This window comes from Rousettus aegyptiacus, unplaced genomic scaffold, assembly GCF_014176215.1.
Source record: "Rousettus aegyptiacus isolate mRouAeg1 unplaced genomic scaffold, mRouAeg1.p scaffold_m13_p_10, whole genome shotgun sequence".
NCBI classification, from domain to species: domain Eukaryota; kingdom Metazoa; phylum Chordata; class Mammalia; order Chiroptera; family Pteropodidae; genus Rousettus; species Rousettus aegyptiacus.
Window position 1 is genome coordinate 45,018,267 of NW_023416285.1, and position 23,291 is coordinate 45,041,557.

The 23,291-nt window shown below is 36.9% G+C and overlaps 1 protein-coding gene across 1 annotated transcript in view; it reads left to right on the forward strand.

The window, feature by feature from the left end:
- RASGEF1B (RasGEF domain family member 1B) overlaps window positions 1–23,291 on the forward strand; it is a 482,542-nt gene that overhangs the window by 153,299 nt on the left and 305,952 nt on the right. Inside the window, exon 3 of the mRNA XM_016156169.2 lies at window positions 19,988–20,041. Coding sequence (XP_016011655.1) covers window positions 19,988–20,041 — 54 coding nt within the window. The remainder of the gene's footprint in view (window positions 1–19,987; window positions 20,042–23,291) is intronic.

A 23,291-nucleotide genomic window follows, 5' to 3' on the forward strand; every position in this document is an offset into this window, starting at 1 on the left:
TTTTCTTTCCCATTGAACACACAATTGACAAGCTTAAGTCCTGTCATGCCCTGACTGAAAATTGGGGTTTGTCACATTTGATAGAACTAAAATTTGTTTTCTTTTTTTTTTTTTTTCTAGAACATGCAGTTTATTGCTCTTGATTCTTCCTTTATGACCTTCATTGAAGTTCAATAGTTTAATTCATGCAGGTCAGACACATTTCTTATTAGGTTTAGTTTTAGGAATTTATTTCATGTAATTTCTGGGATAAAGGAGTCTATTGAGTTTTATACATTGATCTTTAGTTAGCTACTTTGCTAACTTCTCTTATTCTTAGAGCCATTGATTTTTCTAAGCAGACTATCATGTGATATGCAAAAATAACACTTTTGTCTCTGTTTCCATTTCATTTATTAGTCTCATTTCTTTTCCTTTCACATTGCACGGGCTCTTTGTACCATTAAACAGTAGTTATAGTGGGTATCCTGTCTTTGTCTCTCTTTTGTATTATGATTTGATGAGATCTTTATTTCTTATTAATTATGTGAATGAATTGATTTTAGTTCCACTTTGGTTAAAAAGGCAGGGGCAAAAAAGTAAATGATATATTCAAAGAAGTGTACATAAAAGATACTATGACACAGGCAAAGATGGAGTCACTGCCGAAATTAAACTGATGGTCAGCTGGCAGCATCACCATGCAATGGCTTGAAATGGTCTCCAGGCAGTTTATGTTGAAGAGTCTACTTTAGGATAGAAAAGGTTTGTTTTGGGGTGTATTCATGTGTGTGTATCGTATCAAAGTACAAAGTTATAAACATGACATCTTCTAAAAATAGATATGGCTGTGACTGTTAAATATATGGTCAGGACTTTTAAAAATTGATTGCTGGGATTAGACCACTAGTTTTCAGGAATGGGTGAGGGTACAACTCATTATCTCATAAGCAAAAAGTGAAATGTGGTTTTCTGACAGTCTACAACTTTAGGCTGAAATAAATAAAAAATAAATAAAAATGTAAAATTAAAAGGAGGGTTATGAATTAGAAGAATATGCAACTGCAGAGAATTAAATTGTTTTCATGCAGTTAAATTATGGAGATCTTCAAGTAAAACTTAATAAACTTAGAAATATGGATAACCAAGTATCAAAATACTCTTTATAAGAAATCATCTTATGATAGCAAAAACAAATAAAAAAAAAAAACTAGAACTACTAAAAGATAATGTTATAGAAATTTAGCTGATAAAAAAGTTTAATATTTTTTTTTTGTCCTGGAGAGGCAGTAGTTTTTTAAGTATGATGCAATAGTGTATTAAAATTACTCTTTGGAAGAGGTTTGACTGAGAATGTGGGTCGTCTATAGGGGATCAATGGAAAAGCAAACACATCTAGTGTGTAGAGGCCCCATGGCTGCCCAGCTGGCCTGGAGCTCAAAGAATAGTCATTAGCATTCCATATGACATATCTAAAGATGTGTGACGATCTCTGGCTTGGTTGAGGCCACTGTCTTTATTCTAGTGTGTCTTATTTTGGGGGGTGTAACAGAACAAGAAGCTGTGTTTCCAGGAAGGTTCTCCCCTCCAGCATTGACTTTATTAGTCCTTTTTGTACATCCAGTGCTCCCATCTAACTAGATTAGTACTGTTCCCCAAACACCACCACCACCCTTTACACCTCTGAACCTTTACTCTTGTCTTTTACCTCTGTCTGAAGTTATTTTTCTACCTTTTAACCTACCAAACTACAGACTAATGTTAAAAAGCTTGCTGATCTTGAGTAGGTTAAGCAGGAAATTGTAACAACCCTTCACCTGCCTCCTCCTCTCTCTTTCTACTTTTTTAACACCAACCAAAAACAAAACCAACAGAATCGTCTTTTCTCTGAACTTCCATAGTACTTTTTACTTCTTTGTTATATTTAAATTTGTACAGCAATTATTGTACATTTTGATCTTTCTACCAAATTATAAAGTTATCAAGGAAGAAACATGTCTTATTCATTTTCTTAATTATTGCATATTCTCTTCTGCCCTTCCCCTCCTCAATTTTCATTGTGCTTTTCATATAGTAGATATTCAAAAAAATATTAAATTATCTTAAAGATAAATTTCATTATTGAAATAAGATTAATGTACATGGCATTAACCATTTAAAACTCTCTGAAAATGGAAGTTAAATAAAATAAGGTAAAAGAATCAAGGGGCTTGTCTTTAAAGGCTCTCAAACCAAAATAATGATAGCAGTGTATCTAGCAGAACAGTAAGAGGGCTCTTATTTGTCTGTCTTATGTCAGATTCCCTGGGAACACACTCTGACAGGGAAACTTGTGTATGAGAAATGTTTTGGGGTGTGCCATCGGTATGGGACGAGCACCTGTGAAAGGGAGGCGGGAGGGAAGCAGGACTGTGCACTTCCAACATAGTCCTCAGGTGATTCTCCAGAGAGCTCTGGAGCTGGACATTGCTTCGTGATTGGCAAACATTTGGTCCTATTCAAAAGGTCCACTGAAACATTTAGTTTATGCCAAATGGTCCTTGATGTTTGGTCCTGTCAAAAATGTCCATGTGAGGGAGCATGGGTAGGGAAATAAAAAAATAAATCCATTCTTGGAAACTGGATTCTCTGGGTCTCTGGATTCAAATAGCCTATAACATTTATTTTTACTTTTGGTTTACAGGATTAATACATTTAAAAAAATGATATTGTGTTTTATTGGTCCAACAGTTGTGTTGCGGCTGTATTGTCAATAATAACTCTTCTTGCCTTGGTACCCTAGCTGGTAATGACACATGGGCTTAGGTAAATGGGTTGGCATGGGCCAGGTGTCTCTGTGGATGTTTTAGATAGGGCCAAAAGTCCTGCAAGGCACTTGAGAGTTGTTCCATCTCGAGTTTTTATACCACCACTCTGACCATTAATGGAAAAAGATTGGTGACCTTGGGCTACATAGCACTTCTTATCAGAAGGCAATCACTGGAGAGTGATTCATCTGCGAGCAGTCAGCTGCTAATGCTCATAGCAGCTGGGGGAGTGAGCGCCTCAGTTCTGAAGAGGGGATCTGTGTGGCACACCACAGCACCCATTATTGTTGCACTGACATGATTGGGATACTGGTTGATTAATTTAAAAACTTAAAGAGGAAGATTATAAAAAACAATAGATACACTCACAAATACTTTATTTCAACTTCAAATATATCAATGTGTGTTTATTTGCCAATCTCTTAGTTACAGGAACAAGGTCTGTAATTGAGCATTGACTCTCTGGTTGATATTTTACATTTTTCACAAATATTATAATAAGATCATGTTCTGTTTCAATTTGTTTAGAGGTACTTGTGAAACATTGTTGTCTTTTTTACACTTAATTTGAAAGCAGTATTTTTAGTGATTTGCCTTGTGTCTTAGTTTTTAAATTTGATCTTATATTTCATCATAGTATAAATATACATATTTTAAAGTATCAAATAGTTCTATAACCTTATAATTGAAAACAACAGTACTCCATCCCACCCTCCCTTACCTTGGAGCTCGCTCTCCATGGGTGACCATTTCAACTCTCTTTTCTCTTTTGCATCTGGATTTACCTCCATAAAAGTATCTTTATGTTCATTGTTATTTATTTCTTAATTTTTGAGTGTAAGTGTTTTCTATTGATGTCTACTATGGAAACTGATGAATTGGTTTTCTTACATCCCCTATCTCTGCCTCCCTGGCCCTATTTTTCAACAGACGCTTCCCCTCTTGTCTTCCAAATATGGTTACATCTTAAAGTTGTGGTTATATTGTTGAGCTTATGCTACTACCATTTACAGCTGAATCATGCAGTATGTTATGATTCCATTTGCTTTTCTTTGTAAACTTTAGTTTTTTTTAAAAAAAAATTTTTGTTAGTAATTACCAGAAACTCTCTATACCTCAATTTCTTTAACTAAAATGGAGATAATAGGGTAGTCAGAGCTACATAAGCATTAATTATGATTGTTTTCATTGACTTTGTTTTTTATGTACTAGTCGCTAATTCGTCTCAAACTTTCTAACAGAACTGTAAATATCCTTTCAATACACTTGTCACACACTAAGTTATTAGTGAATAAGTGTTATAAAATATGCATAGCCAATATTCTAATCTGCATTTTATAAACAAAGTAATTTAATAGAGAGAGCATTGCATTCCGAATTGGGAGGTCTAGAACTGCCCCTGCTTAGCTGTATGGCCTTGAGCTAACATATTTGAATTACAGTTTTATAATCTGCAAGTGAGGGAATTGGATTAGATAACCCCTAGGGTCTCTTCCAGCTCTATAATTCTATTATGAAGTAAAGGTATACAGAAAATACCAAACTACATAAAATATAAGATTGCAATGATATTAGCTGCCACCACTTCTACACCACCTGCGAAAGACCTCTTCATAACCTCTGTCAACATTATGGAGAAACCACTCACATTGTGATAAAGGAGAATTTTGCTTAGTCATTCCATTAGAACAATTGTCCTACCCCTTTGAGGCACCTGGTTGTAATGTGAGGGAGCTACCACTAAATGTCGCTATAGGTCACATAACTAAGTGGTCAGAACAGCTCTAAGTGTCGTCCACAAGCCTCAGAACTACTATTTGGTCTCCTTGTAGATTTAGAACTACATACTTTAAATACGTAAACTCAAACATAAAAAACACTAAGATGGAAATTAACTATGTTTTAAAAAAGAAGGTGGTAAAACCTAAAGTGCTCTTTACTTCTATTTGCATTTTCCCTCAAATACTGTTTCTGCATATTTAGTTACTGGTGCAAACTGGGTAAACTGGTATTTAAAGGAACTCTCAATTAAGCAATTGCTTGACTTTTTGGCCTATATTTTCATTTTCTCGAGATAAAGAGATTAAGCCACTGAAGGAAACATAGATCTCTTTGTTTCCTGGTTCTTGCTTGTTTTATTTCCAAACTTATCTTATTACATATTTTACTGATTTTATGAAAATGTATACATCTTTTCATATTTTAACATTTCTGAAGTTATGATGCTTCATTTAATCAATGGCAACATTCAATTATAATTAGCAGCATTTGTTCTTTTTTAATGATGTCTTATAATCAATTATGTCTTTTATATGATAAAATACTATATCTAATATTATGGTATCTCCATCCATCTTAATTTATTAGAGCTCAGTCTGTGTTAAAGTTGTTTGACAGATTAACTTTCTTTTCTAGTCTAATTTTTTAAGGAGGTCAGGTGGAAGAGAAAGAAATACTTATTGAATGTCCATCAGGTGTCTGAGTTATATGCTCTGCATAGTAGATAGTCGTATTTAATCCCCATCACTCTGTGATGTGAGCTTTTTGTTTCTACGTTACAGTTGAGGAAACTGAAGCCCAGAAAGTTCAATAACTTGTACAAAGACACTTTGCTAGCATGGATCACAATTGAAACAGTGTATTTGTGTATTTTAACAAGTCTTATATACTTTTTCTACCATTTTACTCTAATATTTTAGGGTATATCACTTCTCTTTAATGCTAGAAAGTTTTTCTAATTTAGCCCATAGAACTTAACCTTCTTTGAACAATGCATAGTTGTTTTCTGACAGCCCTTTAAAAATGTCGAAATCTCCAGTTAAACAATATAGAAATGGTTTTTCTGAACTCCAGAAATCATCTTGTGATCAAAAGGGTAGAGTGAGACTTGATGTCCCTGAGATGTCAACTGCTTCTCTGCAGGGCCAGGGCTCCTGAGAGTAACCAGTGCTCCTCAAGAGGCTGTATGGGGCACAGCACGACTCACCCAGGCTTTTGGATATCCTTAGTCTTCTGGAAGATGACTCTATGAAATAGTTTTCAAAATACCTTAAATTTTCTTTTAAAAAGTATTTTCTTCAAGTCTCTAACTTAGAGAGAGCTAGTTTATCAAATTTAGAACATGGTTCTAATCAGAGTTTGCAAGTGTCCTGAAGATCTCTGCTGAATGCCAGATGTCTTGATAGGAAGGCTTTAGTTGACCTTCCTTAACTTGCATGGGGCAAGGCTGAGAAACAAAGAGCAAATTCCTTTTATTTATCTTCCTTGCTATAGTCCCCTGTATGCAAATGACACTCCCTGGTAATGTCGAGAAGGACTGAGAGGGAGAAAGGCAGTTTACTCATCGTTATTCTGTTTGCCAAATTTCAATTCCCAGCAAAATTCAGAAATTGCTGAAGTACATTCTTTTCTAATTCCCCCCTTCATGTCCTGAAGGGTGTTTGTTGTTTGCAGGCTGTACTTACGTTTTCCATTTCCAATCCTCTTTATTTCAATTCTCCTCATTTGTAAATCTAAAAACAAAACATTAGCAATCTGTCAGAGGCCCTTTTCCATTCATTTGTCTAGCGATTTATTATCAAATTACTTCTTTTATGTCAACAACTTAGGGTCTTATGATGATAAATCATCTGTTGTCTTGCAATGATTCCTCAAATAGAGGGCATTAAAACTTGTAGTACAGGATGTAATAGTAACAAATTCAAGGTCACAAAGAGATGAGTTGATTACATTTGTTTAAAGTTTTCTTGGCTTTAAGAGATACTATTTACTGAAGCAACTTTGAAATGATGTCTTTAACTTTTCATCTTTTAAGGGAGGTAATGACTCTGTTATATGTTATCTGAGTGAAAACTATTGGATAAAACCTATTTGCACCTTTTCGGAGCCATTCATCTACCTTCATAGTGATTGCTCTGGGAGCAAAGGCCAAGTGACAGCCATGAGGCTTTTCATTTTATCTCAAATTCTTGAACCTTCCAATGTAAAACCAACGAGAGTTATATGAGTGTATGTGGTAAAACATAGGAATCGAGGTCACCCAGTATCTTCCCGATTACTAAAAATAGGGGCATCTTTCAATTTTTATCTTATGTGATTTCTTAGCTGCATTCCACTCATTTATTTAATCATCTATCCCTTCCACAAATATTTATTGAACACTAGCTATGTGTCATGCCCTGCGGCATGTACTGTCAATAAGACAATTAGTTCCCTTTGGGGAACTAATATTTTATGTGGGTTGCAGACAAGTAGAGAGTTAAAGTGTACTGTAATAAGCATTCCGATAGGGGTAAGAGAGCACATGGAAAGGGATTCTAGTCCTGACTTGGGAGATCAGGGAGCGTTTCTTTGAGGAAGTGCTATTTTGTGACAGCACTATGGCTCTTCTACTCCTCTGATTGCTGTTTCTTAATTTTCTTCCATGGTTCTTCTTTATCTTAACAAACGTTGATGCTCCCTGGAGGTTTGTCCCACTTCCTTATTTCTTATAACTGTACATTTTCTTAGGTACTCTCAATCATAACCGTGGCTTCAACTACCCTTATACACAGTTGGTACCGAACTATATCTCCACTAACCTTAGACTATCAAATTAGTGACTTTTATTATTTTATCAAACATTCGACTATCTACCGTATGTATACCAGGCTGTACCAGAGGTGAATGAAGTTGACTTTTTTTTAGTACTTATTGAGTTTTCAGTCTAACTAGCAAGAAGTACATTAAAAAAACAAAATGAAACAAAACTATAAAATGTGTGAGAATTAAAGGCTTGAGGAACACAGAGTGGGAAACCACTAACTCTTCTTGGGAGAGTGAGAGAGAGAGAGAGTGAAGTCTTTGTAAAGGAAAGGAAGAATTATCTAGATGATTAGAGGAAAGAATTTCAGGCAGAGGGAATATAATACTATATGCAAGGATTTAGAGGTCTCCCTGGCTTGTCCAGGGAACAATCAAGCATTTCGCTGGCTGGCATGTAGGATGTGCAATGGAAAGCATCAGAATCTAGTCTGATGACATAAAGTGTAGTCAGATTGTCAACAGGCATCATGATCAGAAGCAAGGATATTTTCTTGTAGAAAATTTGGGAGCCAGCAGAGATCTTTAAACTGCCAACTTGCAGAATCAAATTTGTTTTAAGTAGATATTCTGGTGGCAGTGTAGAGGATGGATTAGTGGCCTGGAAATCTGGTAGAAAATTAAAAGGTGACAAACATTTGAACTAAGACAGTGGCGAGGGCAATGAGAAAACTTTATGACTTGAATTTTCTGTAGAGGAATTACTAGGACGTGGTGGGTGAGGAAGAGAGAAGAGTCAAAAAAGACACTGAGATTTGTAGTTGAAAGAGGGACTAGATGGCCTCACCATTAACCAAGATACCAACAAATGGAGACAGTTTTGCAATACAGGGATGCAGTATGTTCAGTTTGGGACAAGTTAAATTGTAGATGCATGTGGGACATCCCGGTGGAGATATGTGATAGGCAATCAGAAATAATGAATTTGAGGCTTAGAAAGGGGTCAGGAATGAATATACATATTTAGAATAATTATAATATAGCTAGTACTTAAAGCCATAGACATGGATGGATTATGTTCATATTTGACAAATTTAAAAAATATATCTACCTTGTACCAAGCCTTTGTGACATTTAGAATAGGAATATGAGTTTGGCCAAAGAATTCTCTGTGGCAAAAGATGTAATCAAATAAATGCATTATAGGTAGTATGATAAGGGTTATTATAGAAATGTGTACAAGGTACAGAGTAGTACAAAGAAGTAGAGCACTCACAGGAAGGATGGAAGACATGGAAGAGAAGAAAACCAGGCTAAGAATTCAGTAGATCTTCTCCAAAGAATATAGAAAGCTTCAAAGATTTGGTTGTAATCTCTTCAAGGCACACGTCATGTCTCATTCATCTCTACACCGCCAGCAGAACCAAGCCTAATGCCTGCAACATAAGTGCTTGGTAATGTTTGTTGAATAAATGGGCTCTGGGCAGTTGGAAAGAAATGAAAAACAACAAAAAAAAATGAAGCATGGGATTTCCCCAGGCCCTGGGGAATACTTTAATCATCTCTTATTAGCCTTTCACTTGGAAAGTTTGTGCAGGTGGAACTCAAAATAAACTCTCTGAAGAAATGGAGATGCAGCAGTTTAGAACTAAGATAAGGCCTGCATCTATCAGTGCTCTAATTATGAAATGTGTTTATGGCAAGATAGATCTTTTATTTTTATTTCTGGTATGCAGTAAAATTGTGTAGACATCATTTTTTTTTTCTTTCAAACTATCACTTGGAGTATCTCAGATAATGGCACATCACCATTCACTTGCTAATGACAGTGCTGGGTTTTGAACAGGAACCCATCACATTAGGCTATGGAACCTCCCTTCTTGTTGTGTGTTCATTTAAAAGATTTGTAATAGCCAGTGATTATGAAAATGTCTTTCTTCCTTGACCTTCTTCCTCCTCTCCTCCCCATCTACAAAATTTACATGTTAGTGTTTCATCTGCTTGGATTACAAATTAATATAATTGATGTTTTGTTTTTTAAAGATGGATCTATTTACATATATATTAGTACATGGAATTACTATGAACAAGGAAAAGAGAAAGACATTGGGTGAAAGCCTTATGATAAAAGATATTTCCACCACTGCAACAGTGAGAAAGAATCCCTCCAGGGGCTGAGCACCTGCAACTTCATTGCCCTCAGTTGGTCTTCAGTTTCGTTCCGATCTTTCCTGAGAAGCTCGAAGGAGGAACTCTTATCATCAAGCACCTACAGCTAGGCTTGAGACTAACATATTTTTTAATTTTTCCCAAATAACTGTAGATATAGTATTATGTTTTCATTGTCTTATTTGGCTGACATGTAGCTTTTCAAGTTAAGAAATTTTTCTTCCCAATCGTGTTTGCTCTCTTGCTGCAGGCAAGGTCACACTTTTCTAGAGGGTGAGCTATGGAAGCTCCTGGAATGTTTTCTCAGTCGGACTTGTAAGTGTAACTTGTGTGTGTGTGTGTGCACGAGTGTGTACGTATGTGTGTGGGTGTGTGTAAAATGATCATTTGTATCATTTTTATTCCCTCTCGGGTACTGCATAGTATTGAGAATATGAGTCATTGTCCATCAAGTTTAACAAGGAGCATGTCAAATTGCCATTATATAATAATCTAAAGATCATTCAAAGGAGGGAAGAACTCATCTCTCTTTCCTGCTCCCAGCTCTTCTAGAGCCCAGACTTCAAGGAACCTTGTAGCCCTTTCCTTGCTTCCTCACCCACTATTTTGTGCTTTAGTGACACAGATATATTCCTATTAATAGGCATTTGTGAAGTCTATAGAGTAAGTGTAGTTGGAGACAAAGGTGAAGAAGAAGTTCAGAATTATCAGAAGTAATAGTAATACTGCTATTTATTGAGCACACATCCTCTTAAGTTCTTACAAAATATTCAAAGATAAATGAACTTGTTCCCATTTTACAGACAGGTAATTGAGGCTCAGAGAAATTAAGTGATGAGCACTGGTCCACATACCAAGAGGCAGAACTTGGATTTGAGCCCATGACCTTTCCATTCATTACCAGCTCCCAAGAGGGACATCTTTGGCCTTTCTGAAAGCGAGTGTTAGAGGAAAGGTGTCAAACTGGTAACAGATACTCAACAACCATGGCTTTTTCCTCTGTTCTTTTGAAGGCAGGTGGTGGTGATATACCAGGATGGAGGTGGGAATCGGAGGGAGGGCAACTGGGAGGGTAAAGCCTCCAGATATTGGCAGCAGCCAGAATACAGATTCTCTTCTGTTCACTGCAAACATGAGTATGAGGAGTCAGGCAGTGAGAATAAGTTTAGTGATATCACTTCTCTCTACCTCAAGGAAATGCACAGTCTTAAAGATGAAAGAGAATCAGAATAATTAATTTGGAGTAAAAATTCCTACTTTCTAAGGACTAATGACCACGGTGGGTTATGCTAGTAATTTGGAAGGATCTGTTCTCCGTTCCTCAAGGGCATAGGTCACTTCCAGGGAGGTCTAGAGTGCTAAGCAGTGTGAATGAAATGATATTTCCTCTTGTGAACTATTTTCTTTCTTGGTGCTTTCTTTGGCTTTACCTTGTGCCAGACCTACAAATCTGGAGCTGTCAGCTCAAGTCCAGCCCTGACAGTGCATGCACGATGGCAGTGTTCCAATTCCTTATGGCAGTGAGTGTGAAGATGATTCTGCATGCAGGTTAATATTTATGGCTTTGTCAGCTGTTGGCACTATAGAAAAAGGCTCAAGATGGCCAAAAGAGCTTTAGTGGATGATGAATGTTTGTTTCTTCATCCAGAGAACAGAGTGATGATCCAGGGAACAGAGTTACAGTACGGCCTCCCAGTGGCAGGCCTGTCCTGGTCCAGAACATTTCCTAAAAGAAGAAATTCTTGATTCTGCAGTATCTCAGGGTCAAATGTGGCCAAAGACCATGAGCATTTTACTTGGAGTTGCTGTTTACCTCAGTATGTCCTCTGTCCGCCCACAGCTTTATCTGTGCAATTCATCTTCTTGTCCTCTTCCTTGATCCATCTGAAGATATGGGTGATTAATGAGGCTCATGTGTTTGTTTCCACGTTGCTCTGGCTCCATGACTCAGAGTCAATTGATCAGCACCTTGGCCTTAGTGTTAATATTTATTTTGGGGCAGTAAGGCAGAGCTAAATACATCAAAGTATCAATAACATTACCATATATAAAGTATTTTAATGTATTTTATTTTCATCTTATGCTCATAATAACCTTTCAGGTGGGTAGGGAAAAATCTATTATGCTCTTTTGAAGACGGAAGCCAGTGACTTAATCAAGGTTACAAGAGTAATAATTAGTGGAACCAGGATTAGAACTAGGTGTTTCTGATTCCTAGGTCTGTACTCAAGGGTAGACAAACTATAGCTTGCAGGGCAGATCTGGCCCACTGTATTTTTGGTATGGTAAGCTACTACTCTGCAAACTAAAAGTAGTTTTCATATTTTTAAGAAGTTGGGGGAAAAAGCGAAGGAAGAATAATATTTCATGATATATCAAGGTTATATGCAATTCAAATTTCAGTGTTTATAAAATAAAATTTTAAAACACAGAGGCACATATTCATTTATGTATTGTCTACGACAATGACAGAGTTTAGTTATTGTGACAGACCTTATGGCCCATAAAGCCTAAGATATTTACTGTATGTTCTTTTAAAGGAAAAGATTGTCAAGCACTATAATAGATGATCAGTAAAGAGAGATCCCTGGAACGTGTCTCTGTGTCAGTTTGACAGGGCTACCATAAAAAGTACCACAAACTGGGTGCCTTAAAACAACAGACATTTATTGTCTCAGAGTTCTGGAGGCTAGAAGTCCAAGTTCAAGGTATCAGCAGAGCGGTGCTTCCTCCGAGACACTGGGTAGAAGCCTTCCCTGCCATTTCTTCTCTTCAGGTGGCTGCCAACCCTTGGTGTTTCTTTGTTACAGCTGCATCTGTCCCACCTTTGCTTACATTATCAGATGCTGTCTTCACCTCTTCTTTCCTCTGTGAGTATCTGTGTCCAAATTTCTTCTTAAATAAGGATATCAGTCATATTGGATTAGGACCCTTCCTAATGATTTCATCTTAACTAGATAATCTACAAAAACCTTATTTCTAAATATGGTCACATTGATAGGTACTAGGGGTTAGGACAGCAACACCTCTTTTTAGGGAATATAATTCAACTTATAACACTTTCCCCACATAGTATGTTTTCCCCACATTGCCATTATTCTTAACTTGCTTTGGGTATATCTTAGACCACTGGTTCTCAAGGTATGGTTCTTAGACCAGGAGCATCAACCTTACCTGGAAATGTGTTAGAGATGCATATTCCTGGGCTCCATCTGATACTTCCTGAATCAGAGCCTCTGGGGGTTTGAACAAGACCCCCAGGTTAGCCTTGTGCCACTAACAGTTGAGACCCATTAGCTTAAAGTCATGTCCAACTGGGTATATGTTGGCTCTGATTTTGCTACTTTTTAAAAACCTAGCCTCCCTTTCAGACATGGAAGTGATTCTGAAAGACACAAATGTGTGCATGTGTGCATGGAGTTGCCACCACCATCATCAGCTGACTTCCCACAACATGCCTGCCAGATAGGTGTGCCATTTTCCGCATTGACATAGATCAGAGAATGGCAGGTCTTTGAAGCATCACTATGGTTAAACGCAAACTTGTTGGAGATTATGGTGGGGACTTAGAGAGCGGGTTTTAAGGTGCTTCCTTCTTAAATGGAATAATAATGGTTGAATGAGATGACTGGTAAACAAGTCAGTGAAATCCAGTAGAGCTGCACTGACTTTGATTCCTGTTCTGGCTACGCCCGATCCTCAGGTGTCGTCTTCCTTCTGATAGTCATTAGTCTTCCTCACATGAACGCCCACCTATTAACGAGTCTGAGGCTCGCTCTTTAGGGGTTCTGCCAGGTCTCGAATAAGCCAGGTGCCCTATTGCACCCCCTGTACCTTCCTGTCATACCCCTGGATTGCAGCTATGCTATGGCTGTCATGACAGGTGGATGCTAGTTACTTGGTAAAGTAAAACCCAGAGCCATAAACGTAATTAATGTGTTAGAGGGAAAGTGGCAGGGAAAAACATGAGGGAGATCGTGATGCTGTCATGTTGATCCACCAGGGCAGAGTGGATCACATGGTAGGAATTCAAAAAGTATTTAATAAATGAATGAATGAGGAATGAATTTCGTGTTTGGGGAGCAAACCTGCCTACTTAACTTATGAGAATCTATCTTATCCCAAAGGAACAGACATTTTACTTCGATTGAGGGAACTATTAGATATGTTTAGTTTTAAATGCAGACATAAATAGATTCGATCTTTCCATGGTTCACATTTCCTCCCATCAGCTTTCCCTTAATTATCCACAAGTGTTCTAAACCTTCATTAGCTAAATAAGATGCAGATGATGGTCATTAGTCTGGGATATAAATCCTGCTGGCACTTTCAATGGCTTTTCACTTGGTTAATTGAAATTTTCAGTATTTATGGACTACAAGAAAACACTGTAATTTTATCATTTATTCAGGGGTATAATTTTTTTCTTTAGTGGGCTGTATTTTATAATTATGCAGTTAAAAAAAATAAATATGAATGCTACACTTTGCCTGGAGGGATACCACTATTTTCAGTGTACATGTATCAATACTAATGTACTAAATATGAAGACTAAGTGGAAATTCATAGCAGACATCTTAAAATTGGCTGACTAAAATGTCTAAGAAAGCATCTAGGTAGTATGCACTTTGGGGACCCATCAATTCAAGTGTAAGAGCCTTCCAAATTATTAGTAATATGAGTAGGTTTAGTCCTGACATCTATCAATGAGTAAGAAATCACCAAATGTGTCTATAGGGTGCAAATTGCATGTATCAAATGAAGATACTTTTTGCAGATATCATTTTTTTACATAGTTTTTAGCTTTCAACTGCATTCGACCATTTATCAACTGGCCTCTGTTTGGTGGTATCTGACTGAGAGTGAAACACACACACCAGAACAACTGGTGCTTGAAGTAAAATTTCCTAACATTCCCATCTATCACAGAGATGCAGTTTCTGAATTCTTTAATTTTTACAATCCAATACGTAAGCAATTTTCTTCTTTTGCACCTGACTTTGTTCTAATTTAATCAAGTAAGTGTCATAAGTTTGCTGTTTTTAAAATATAAATCTTAGTTGTAGACATTGTGGCAGGAACTGGCTCAGTAGAGATAGAGTATATCTATTTCTTTTTTTTCTAAACCTAATTTAGTAGCAATAAAACAACATCGTAATAACTCTCAGAGGTAAACCCTTCCATAAAGAGGAGTATAGAACATATGGAGTCCCTTTTCAGTGCTCAATCACTTTGCAAAAACACTCCCACCAGTGAGACTCCTGGAAGCAGCTGTCCTTCCAGAAATGTCTTTCTGTAGGCTGGACTGGATGAACCATCAATCACTGATCCTCCATCTGGGTTCTCTGACTAAGGCCTTATCACTGTCAGTTATTATACCAAGTCGCTCTTTCTTTTGGGTTGCTTTGGCCTTCTGCCCACTTGGAATATTTCTACAAATGGTTGTTAATATTAATTTAAGGAAGACATGTTTAAGAATCTCAGTTTTCTAAATTAACCATTATTTAATGTGTCTCAAAGTCAGATGTAAAGATGTCCTATAAGTTATACTTTTGTAGGTCACCCATAACACTCTCTCTACCCCTGTAGATAATCAAGAGTCGACCATGTTATTCAGTCAAGTGTTCTTTCCTCAGAGGATGGAGGGAAGAAGTAGGCAGTATACTCATTGATTTCCAAACATGTACCTGATAAAATTAGGCCCATTTTCTCTAAATTAGCCAGAGCTCTCATGAGCTAAAAGGAAATGAATATGGGTTTCCTCACTTCATAGTGAAGAACTCAAGACCTCAAGGCCGGCAATTCATCTTAAGCTCACAAGATCTATTAAGAAGGGATAAAAATTGAACGCCTAGACTTGTGAGCAAGTGGTCCATTGTTTATCTGTCTAACACCTCTATCATAAAAGACCAGCAAAATTCTAAGCTCTAGTAAGGGTCACATTCAACTAGAGTAAGTCAGCCACAACCAGTATCTGCCCTTGGCAAAAGTGTGTCAAAGTAAAGTATAATGTAGTGTACACAGCAGTTGTCCATACAGATTTCCCTATTGCTAGGTGTGCTGCCAGCCGACTGCCCTCAGCTGTTGGCTCTCTCAGAAAATTGCCCTTGACTGAAAAGAGTCATCTCACACAGAGTCATGCCCCCTTCCTAGGGCAGCTCTTCCTTTCACCCCAGCTTGGGACAGGTCTAGCCCAGATTCAGATTTCCCTATTTGGCTGGCTGAGACCTTTGTTGAATTTGTACCATAGCTCAGCTTCTCCATATACTCAGAACTGCACTCTACCCTTTCCTTCTGCATTGGAGGTCCCCAGAGCAGTCTCTAAACTTTCTACATGCTCATCTTCATCTCACAGTCTGCTTTTTTAGGGAACTTAACCCATGATCTGTGTGTTTAGATAATTTTCCAACACCATTGAGTGTCTAATGTCTTTATAATGTAAATCTTCATTTCCTATTAAATCTGCTTTTGAAATTATTGAAAAAAAAAAGCATGCTTGTAGGAAAGGATCTGATAAACTCATTCCCTCTAAGGTGTAACAGACCAACAGATAATAATATATGAAATTTCCAATTTCCCTCTTTGCAATGACTCCTGCACCCTAGCGCCCCCTGAGGGTTTGTCTGTTACGATTCAAAGCCTTATGCTAAAAACAGAGCTCGAATAAGTGAAATTTCAGGTATCAGTATATAAATGGATGACAGTGGGTCCTCGCCTTTCTAAATTCATTTTGGAAAATTACTACAACTGTCCATGTGTAATACTGTTCACCCATGCTGGTCACCTTGCCAACAAGGTTAGATGTCAGTGCTCTAAAAAAGTCCTTGTGCTTCGTTGAGCTTGCACTCCTGTGGCAAACACAGCTTCCTACAACTTTGGTGGAGGAGACTCATGGGGAGTTTCCTCTTTAATAGAAGAATGTTGATGCAACAATCAAAAAGGTCATAGCATGGGTAAGTCACCATGCTCTGAGTCTTTCATTTTTGGTAATTAAACTGAACATGTTATGGAAGATTTAGAAAGGCCACTCAAAGTCATTCATAATAAATGCAATTAGAGAAATGGAATGCCAGTTAAAGTCTTTAGACAGGAACAAAGTGAGACTGACCAAGCATATATAAAAAAATCCCCTTAGAAAATGGCCAAATTAAGTATATGGACTCTCATTGACCTAAGCCATACCTCTTTCACACTCATTCCAGGTACCGAGATTTCATTGTACATTTGTTCTTTGGTTCAAGTGGTTCCTTTCTACAAATGTAACATTTAGAGCTAATAGTGTTAATTTTTTTAGGGAGGCCAATTTCACCCGTTTCTGACTCTCATTTCTCCTTCAATGTGTTTTTTAGGCTACCTGACCCTGTTCTCAAAGGTTGAATGGTATTGTTTAATTTCAAAGATCATTTCCCCTGGGGCTATAGCAATAATGTCTAACTTCTTAGACGCGTTCCCTAATTTACTCTCTGCAGTGGTGTATCTTAAGCTTAGTTTAAAATGAAATTAGAATCTCTCAGGTTACCCCACACAGTCTTCAGTAGCTGGAATTTGGGCCCTCTCTAGAGTTTGACTTCTATTTAGGAAAGAGAATGAGACTGGAACTCATGGATAAGAAGAGAAATCCTCCTCCATTAGTCTTTGGTTTCCTGGAAAAAAAGTTGTTGCACTAGCCAGGGAATTAGAATCATTTTCATAACTAGCTTCTTTGCAGTTTAGACCAGTTGTTCTTAACTGATGGTAATTTTGTCCTCCACCATCTGGGTACATTTGGCCATGTCTAAGACATTTTTGGTTGTCACAACTGACATGGGGAGGGGTCTGATCTACTGACATCTGGTGGGTGAAGTCCAGGGATGAGGCTCAACATCTACAAGGCAAGCACAGTAACACAACCCCACAACAAAGAATTATCCAGTTCGAAATGTTCATAGGCCCGACACTAAGAAAAACTAATTTAGTCAAACCAAGTAGATAATAGATGACAGACATATACTAAATAGAGAGAAAATGTATTTTACTACTATTCTGGATATTTTCTTCTCTCTCTCTTGGCTTTACTTTTTAATACTATTACAAGTAAGGCTGCTTTTCCAACATCATGTTTCCAAAACAGTGTTTTGGGATAAAGACTCCAGTTTTACCTGATGCAATTTTTTTTTTTTTTTTTGGCATCCATTCAAGGCTTATTAATTGGATATCTTCTTTGACTCAAGCACTGGGCTATGTACTGGGGTCACAGCAATGACCAAGTCTTGTTGGGTGTTTACCTCCCTTGAGCAGAGTTCTAAAAGTGAACATCGAGGGCTCTCTTATGCTACTATGCTCAGGTGTACAAATGCATGAAGGTGATGAAGGGTCATGAGGAACACATATGATGGGAAGATTGGAGGTGGGTGGTTCCCTGTAGCATGTGAGAGCAGTCTGCTTCCTTGGCTTTTTTTCTCTCCTTACTAACTGAATCTTTGAACAGCAAGCAAGAATATCTTTCTTTACAGCCCCAAGAAATACAGAAATGAAAGAAACTAAGATACCTGGTAGCAGCAAAGAACAAGACAGCATAGAACTTCCAGGACCATCCCCAGTCCTGTCAACAAGGACTTACATTTGTCAAGGTTGAAATTAGGTCAATGGGATCAATTATGATCAGAAGAATGAGTCACATGCCCTCATTCTCTTTGAGCAAAGAAGGCTGTTTTTTAATTGTTTCTTAATGAGAGTCATTTTCTTCTTTTTCTTGATAATTCTGCTGTGTCTTTTTTTAAATTAAATTTTCCTCTTTTCCTTCTTTTTTGAACTTTACTTTTCCTCTTCCATCACCCAAAATTTTCCTTCCTTTCCCTTTTTCATTTCAGTTCAAACTTTCTCATAACATGTATCCTCTCATTAAAAAAAAACACGTACACACAAATAAAAACTTCTAGCCAATCAAATTCAAGATCACACCCAACCTAAACTTTAAACTTATTTTTTCTTCATTAAAGATGCGTTTTCAGGTTATGTGTATCTATGCTTATGTTTTCCATCCTTTAATACTGCATACTGTTTTGGCCCAGAATATGTGCCGGCTCAGATTCTTAACTTTCTTTAGTGATTGTCCCCAAACAAAACAAAACTCTAGGTGAGGCGATGAATAATTTTATGATATATAAGAACAGAGTGGGAGAAAGTTTATGTACATTAGATATTCAAGCCATACCAAAGTCTTTATTTGTTATACGTTTTTTAGTTCTTCTGACTCTATTCAACTAAAATAAAATTATCAGTATAAATATATATATATACAGACACAACCATATATGAGTATATATACATATACATAATACATGTGTATTTTATACACACACACACACACACACACACACAAAGATGTTTATTACAGTATAATTTGTAACAACAAACAAAAGAAAAAAACTAAACTGATAAAAAGAATCAAATCCTGGAAACCACCAAATATCCATTAATAAAGGAAAGCATACATAAAGCGTGGAATATCCATATTATGGAATGTTATACAACTACTAAGAAGAATGAGTCGATCTATATGAACTGACCTGGGAAGATGTTCATAGCATAGTTTTAGTAGGATGATATTATCTCAAGAAAGAAAGAAACTTCTATATGTGCATGTATAATATAATACATAGAATTAATATGTAATATATGTAATTACATATCACATATTTGCATAAAAATAGAGAAAGTGTGGAAGGATAAACAAATTATTACTATTGGTTCCCTCAGGGGGATAGATTAGAATGACAATTAACTCATTAAGAATATATATTAGTTTGTAATTAAAGAAAAAGAAAAGTTTACTGAAAAAAATTTCAATACTATTTATGTGACTGATTATAGCTCCATTGAACTCTTCATAGGATAAACTAAAAAGAACAAAATTGCTTGTAAATTTCAACTGGACTTGAATACCAAAGTGCCCTTTTAGTTGTTCATGAAGCCAAGAAAATATACACACAAATATGTCAATCACAGGGAGGATGAGTGTGCTAAAGAAAGTAGCAATGAGATTCCCAGCCTGGGTACTGCTGTTCAGACTTAACTCTTGAATGAGAAGCTCCACTTTATCTGGCTCATGAAAAGATGTCATTTGAAAAATTTTGACATTTGACATTTGAACATATTTCTTCAAGATAAAGAGAGTACCATGTATGGTTGAGAAGGTGAGTTTTCAAGTTAGATTATTTATCTTTGATTCATGATCAAACTAGGGTATGTGATCTTTGACGGTTAACCTACTTGTGCTACAGTTAATGTTGTTTGTGAAATGAAGGTAGATAAGTGTCTTTACCTCACTAGATTGTCATTTGCCCACAATAAATGTTCCAACTCAGGTGGGATAGCAGTGGGAGCAGTGAAAGGCAAACACTTTCTAGAATTCGGAGAAATAGTGGAGTCATAGGAAGTAGTGCCCACCTTGGATTGGAGATGCACAGGGCCAGGTCAATATCATTGCACTTTGACAATTCTAATGTATCTCCCACCTTCTTGTTTTACAGACCACCGTTTTCAGCACATTGGCCAGTGAGAAGTCCTTATCTGACTGTAAAAAAGTAAGTCAGCCTCTGAGAATTCCAGCCTGCTGTCAGGGTAATAAAGGCTTCAGATGACATTCAGTTGAAAGCTATGGTATCAATGAAAATATTCTGGTGACATATTGTAGCCCTCTTTCTTCAGAGATAGGAATTTGAATGGTTCTTTTTAAGGATCAGAAGACTCTATCATTTGACAGCATTTTTTAAATAGAGAAGCTTGGGTTCCGTATATTTCTATCTCACTATTATCTGATGTTTTATTCTGCAAGATGAGCCTCAAGGGAGTCCAGGGCAAGCTGCATTTATATCTTTATTTGCAAATTTAAACCTAATAAACTTAAACCCAATACAATATAAACATGATTTTGTATTTTGAAAGAAAGCTGATCACACAGCATAATAATCTGGTTTGGATTTACCACAGTCAAGTTTGAGAAGCTGTCATGCTTTGCAAAAGGATTAGCCCCACTAGCATCTGATGGAAGACGTCCTAGTGATGGATCACGTCTGAAGACTGCCTGCTGTAGAAGTAGCAGCGTGTCTAATTCCTGGCCTTCCCTGTCCAGGAAGCACTTTTATCTGCCTCTTTAATCTCAAGTTTAACTGAATCTTCTCTTTATTGAGGGAAAAGAAGTGATTTCACAGTCCAAACAACTCAAATAAATTCTTTGACACTATCTATTGATATGGAAAATCAGGTGCATAATGAGTTGGCCAGCGCTTCATGTATTAGTTACTTGGCATTTCTTAGGATTTTATACTATGACATTGTTTGCTATGCTGTTTCTGTTTTTAAATTTTCTTGAAATGAAAATAGGTAGCAGGGATAGTCATCTTTTAAATGGCGTGAGGGCCCACTGTTCTGAATTCCATCCATTTCATTATTTCGATAGTTTATTGCCTGTTCAATCTCCATCTTGATTGAGAATGAGGTCCAGGCAGTACTCTTAAAATAGATATTAGAGAATGAAGGGACTTTAGTGGTTCTTTAATCTCACCTTTTCTCCAGAATGAGACTGCCATTGATATTATTTATAGATGGACTTCTAGCCTCCACCTGAATATTATCTATGAGACTTTTCACTTTTCATTCAACGATCTTTGTTTACATACTTGATGTATGCCAGGCACAGTGTAAAACACGAGCTATGATGAAAGGATTAACTGTAGTCTTTCTTGAGTGTAGCACTAATATTCTACTAATACAATGTAGTATGGCATCAGTTTCTATTTATAAGCCGATCCTTCTGTTGGCTATGTGAAGTTTAAAAAGTCCTTTTACATGCCCTTGAGACATTTTCACTTGAGCTGCTGTTAAAACATGACCCTCTTTCAAATTTATGTAAATAAGTCTTTGGGTATGAATGTAGGCTATTATGTTCGTTTGTATTCATTTACAAGTTTTGCATCAATCTATATAATTTATAAACCCAGTTCTGTTATCCAACTTATTTACTCCCTCTCCCAGTTATCTATCATGTACAAATTAGAGTAGGATAGTCAGCCTCTGTTGCTTCACTTTCATTCATCCATTCGTCTACCCTAAGCACCTCCTATGTGACATAAACTGGAACATCATGGTGACCAAGTCACATATGATCTTCACCCTCAAAGAAATTGTAGCCATAAGCAAGTAAAATTCTAGTGGATGATATATTGTGATAGTGAAATTGCGATGAGTGACATGATTTATTTAAGTTGGGAGTTTATGAGATCAAATCCTAGCAGAACCTCATCTAATCTAGGGTTCGGGGAAAACTTCCCTGAAGAAGTGACCTTTATGCAGATACCGAAGGAAAGAATGGGATTTGGCCATGTGAAGACAGGGTGTGAAGATCTGGAGGTGAGAGGTGAAGCACTATAAAATGTTCAGAATATCTGGAAATTACAAGTTGAAACAGAGAATGATGAATAGTGAGACAAAAAGAAGCCTGATAATGAAGTGCCTTGTAAAACCATATTAAGAGTTTAGACTTATTGTAAGGGTAACAAGACATTTTTAAAGGACTTTGAACTTAAAAGGGTAGGTGTGTGTGATACGATATGATTTTTATTTTAATATTACTTGCTAGTAAAGGAGAGAAGAAGCCAAATTTTAGATATGAAATCTAGAATATAGGCATAAGGCTATAATCTAGGCAAGATTTGGTGGTGGCCAGGATCATAATAATGGCAGTGGAGAGCATCCCATATTTAGGTGATAAAATCAACAGCATATGATAATAGTTTGTATATATGGGAGAGGAAGTAGCTAAATATGATTCCCTGATTTCTGACAGGCACCTGACAGATAGTGGTGCTCTTTTCTAAGATAAGAACAGGGTTAGGGAGGAAGTTTATGAGTTCAGACTGGTACATGTCAAATTTGTGGTGTCTATAAAATCTCCTAGGAAAGATAACCAGCAGGCATCTGGGCATGTCGAATTGTAATTTAGGAAAGCATTGTGGGCTGGATATATGAATGTGGGAGGAATATACGTGTAGAGAATGATTGAAAGGGTGGGAATGGATAAGATTACCTGGGGAGGGTGTTTAGAGTGAAAAGGAGACACATTTATAAGAATCTTGAGCAACATTGATATAAAAGGGCTGGGAGAAGGCTATGGACCTATGAAGGAAAGTGAGAAGATAGAGCCATAGAGGTTGGAAGACACCAGAAGACTGTGATGTCACAGAAGTTAAGTCAACAAAAAGAAATGGGCAATTGTATCAGAATCGTTCCTGGGAGGTGAGGTAAAATAAGGGTCGAAGCACATCCATTGGGTTTATCGACATTGTAAGTCATTGTCGGTTTTAGTGAGATCAAAGTGATGGGTATAGAAGCCGGACTGCACTGGTTTTAGGGCTGAGTGAGGAAGGAAATAGAAAAGGTCGAACAGAGTCTTCTTTAAAGGAATTTGTTTCAAAAGGAAGGAGAAAGATGAGTATTAGGGGTGGGGTACAGAGATCGGAGTAGTAAGAATTCAATAAAGGTTTATTTAATAAATGGATTTGCTATTTACACGATTGTTCATTAGTGTATTATTCTGGGACCATTTTGTTCTAAAACGCAGCTTTTTTCCATTTTAGGGAGCTGAGAAAAGAATATTTATATTCAGATTTTATTTATAAAGGTAATTTCTCTACTACATCAAGGTGTTGATAGCTACGTGGGGGCAGCAATGTCAACAATTGAAATGTTTAGCCGAAGATAGCAAATATCCCAAGGCCTACTTCCTAAACACCACCTTATACAGTTGTAAGAACTACTTTTCTTGTTTTTAGCCCC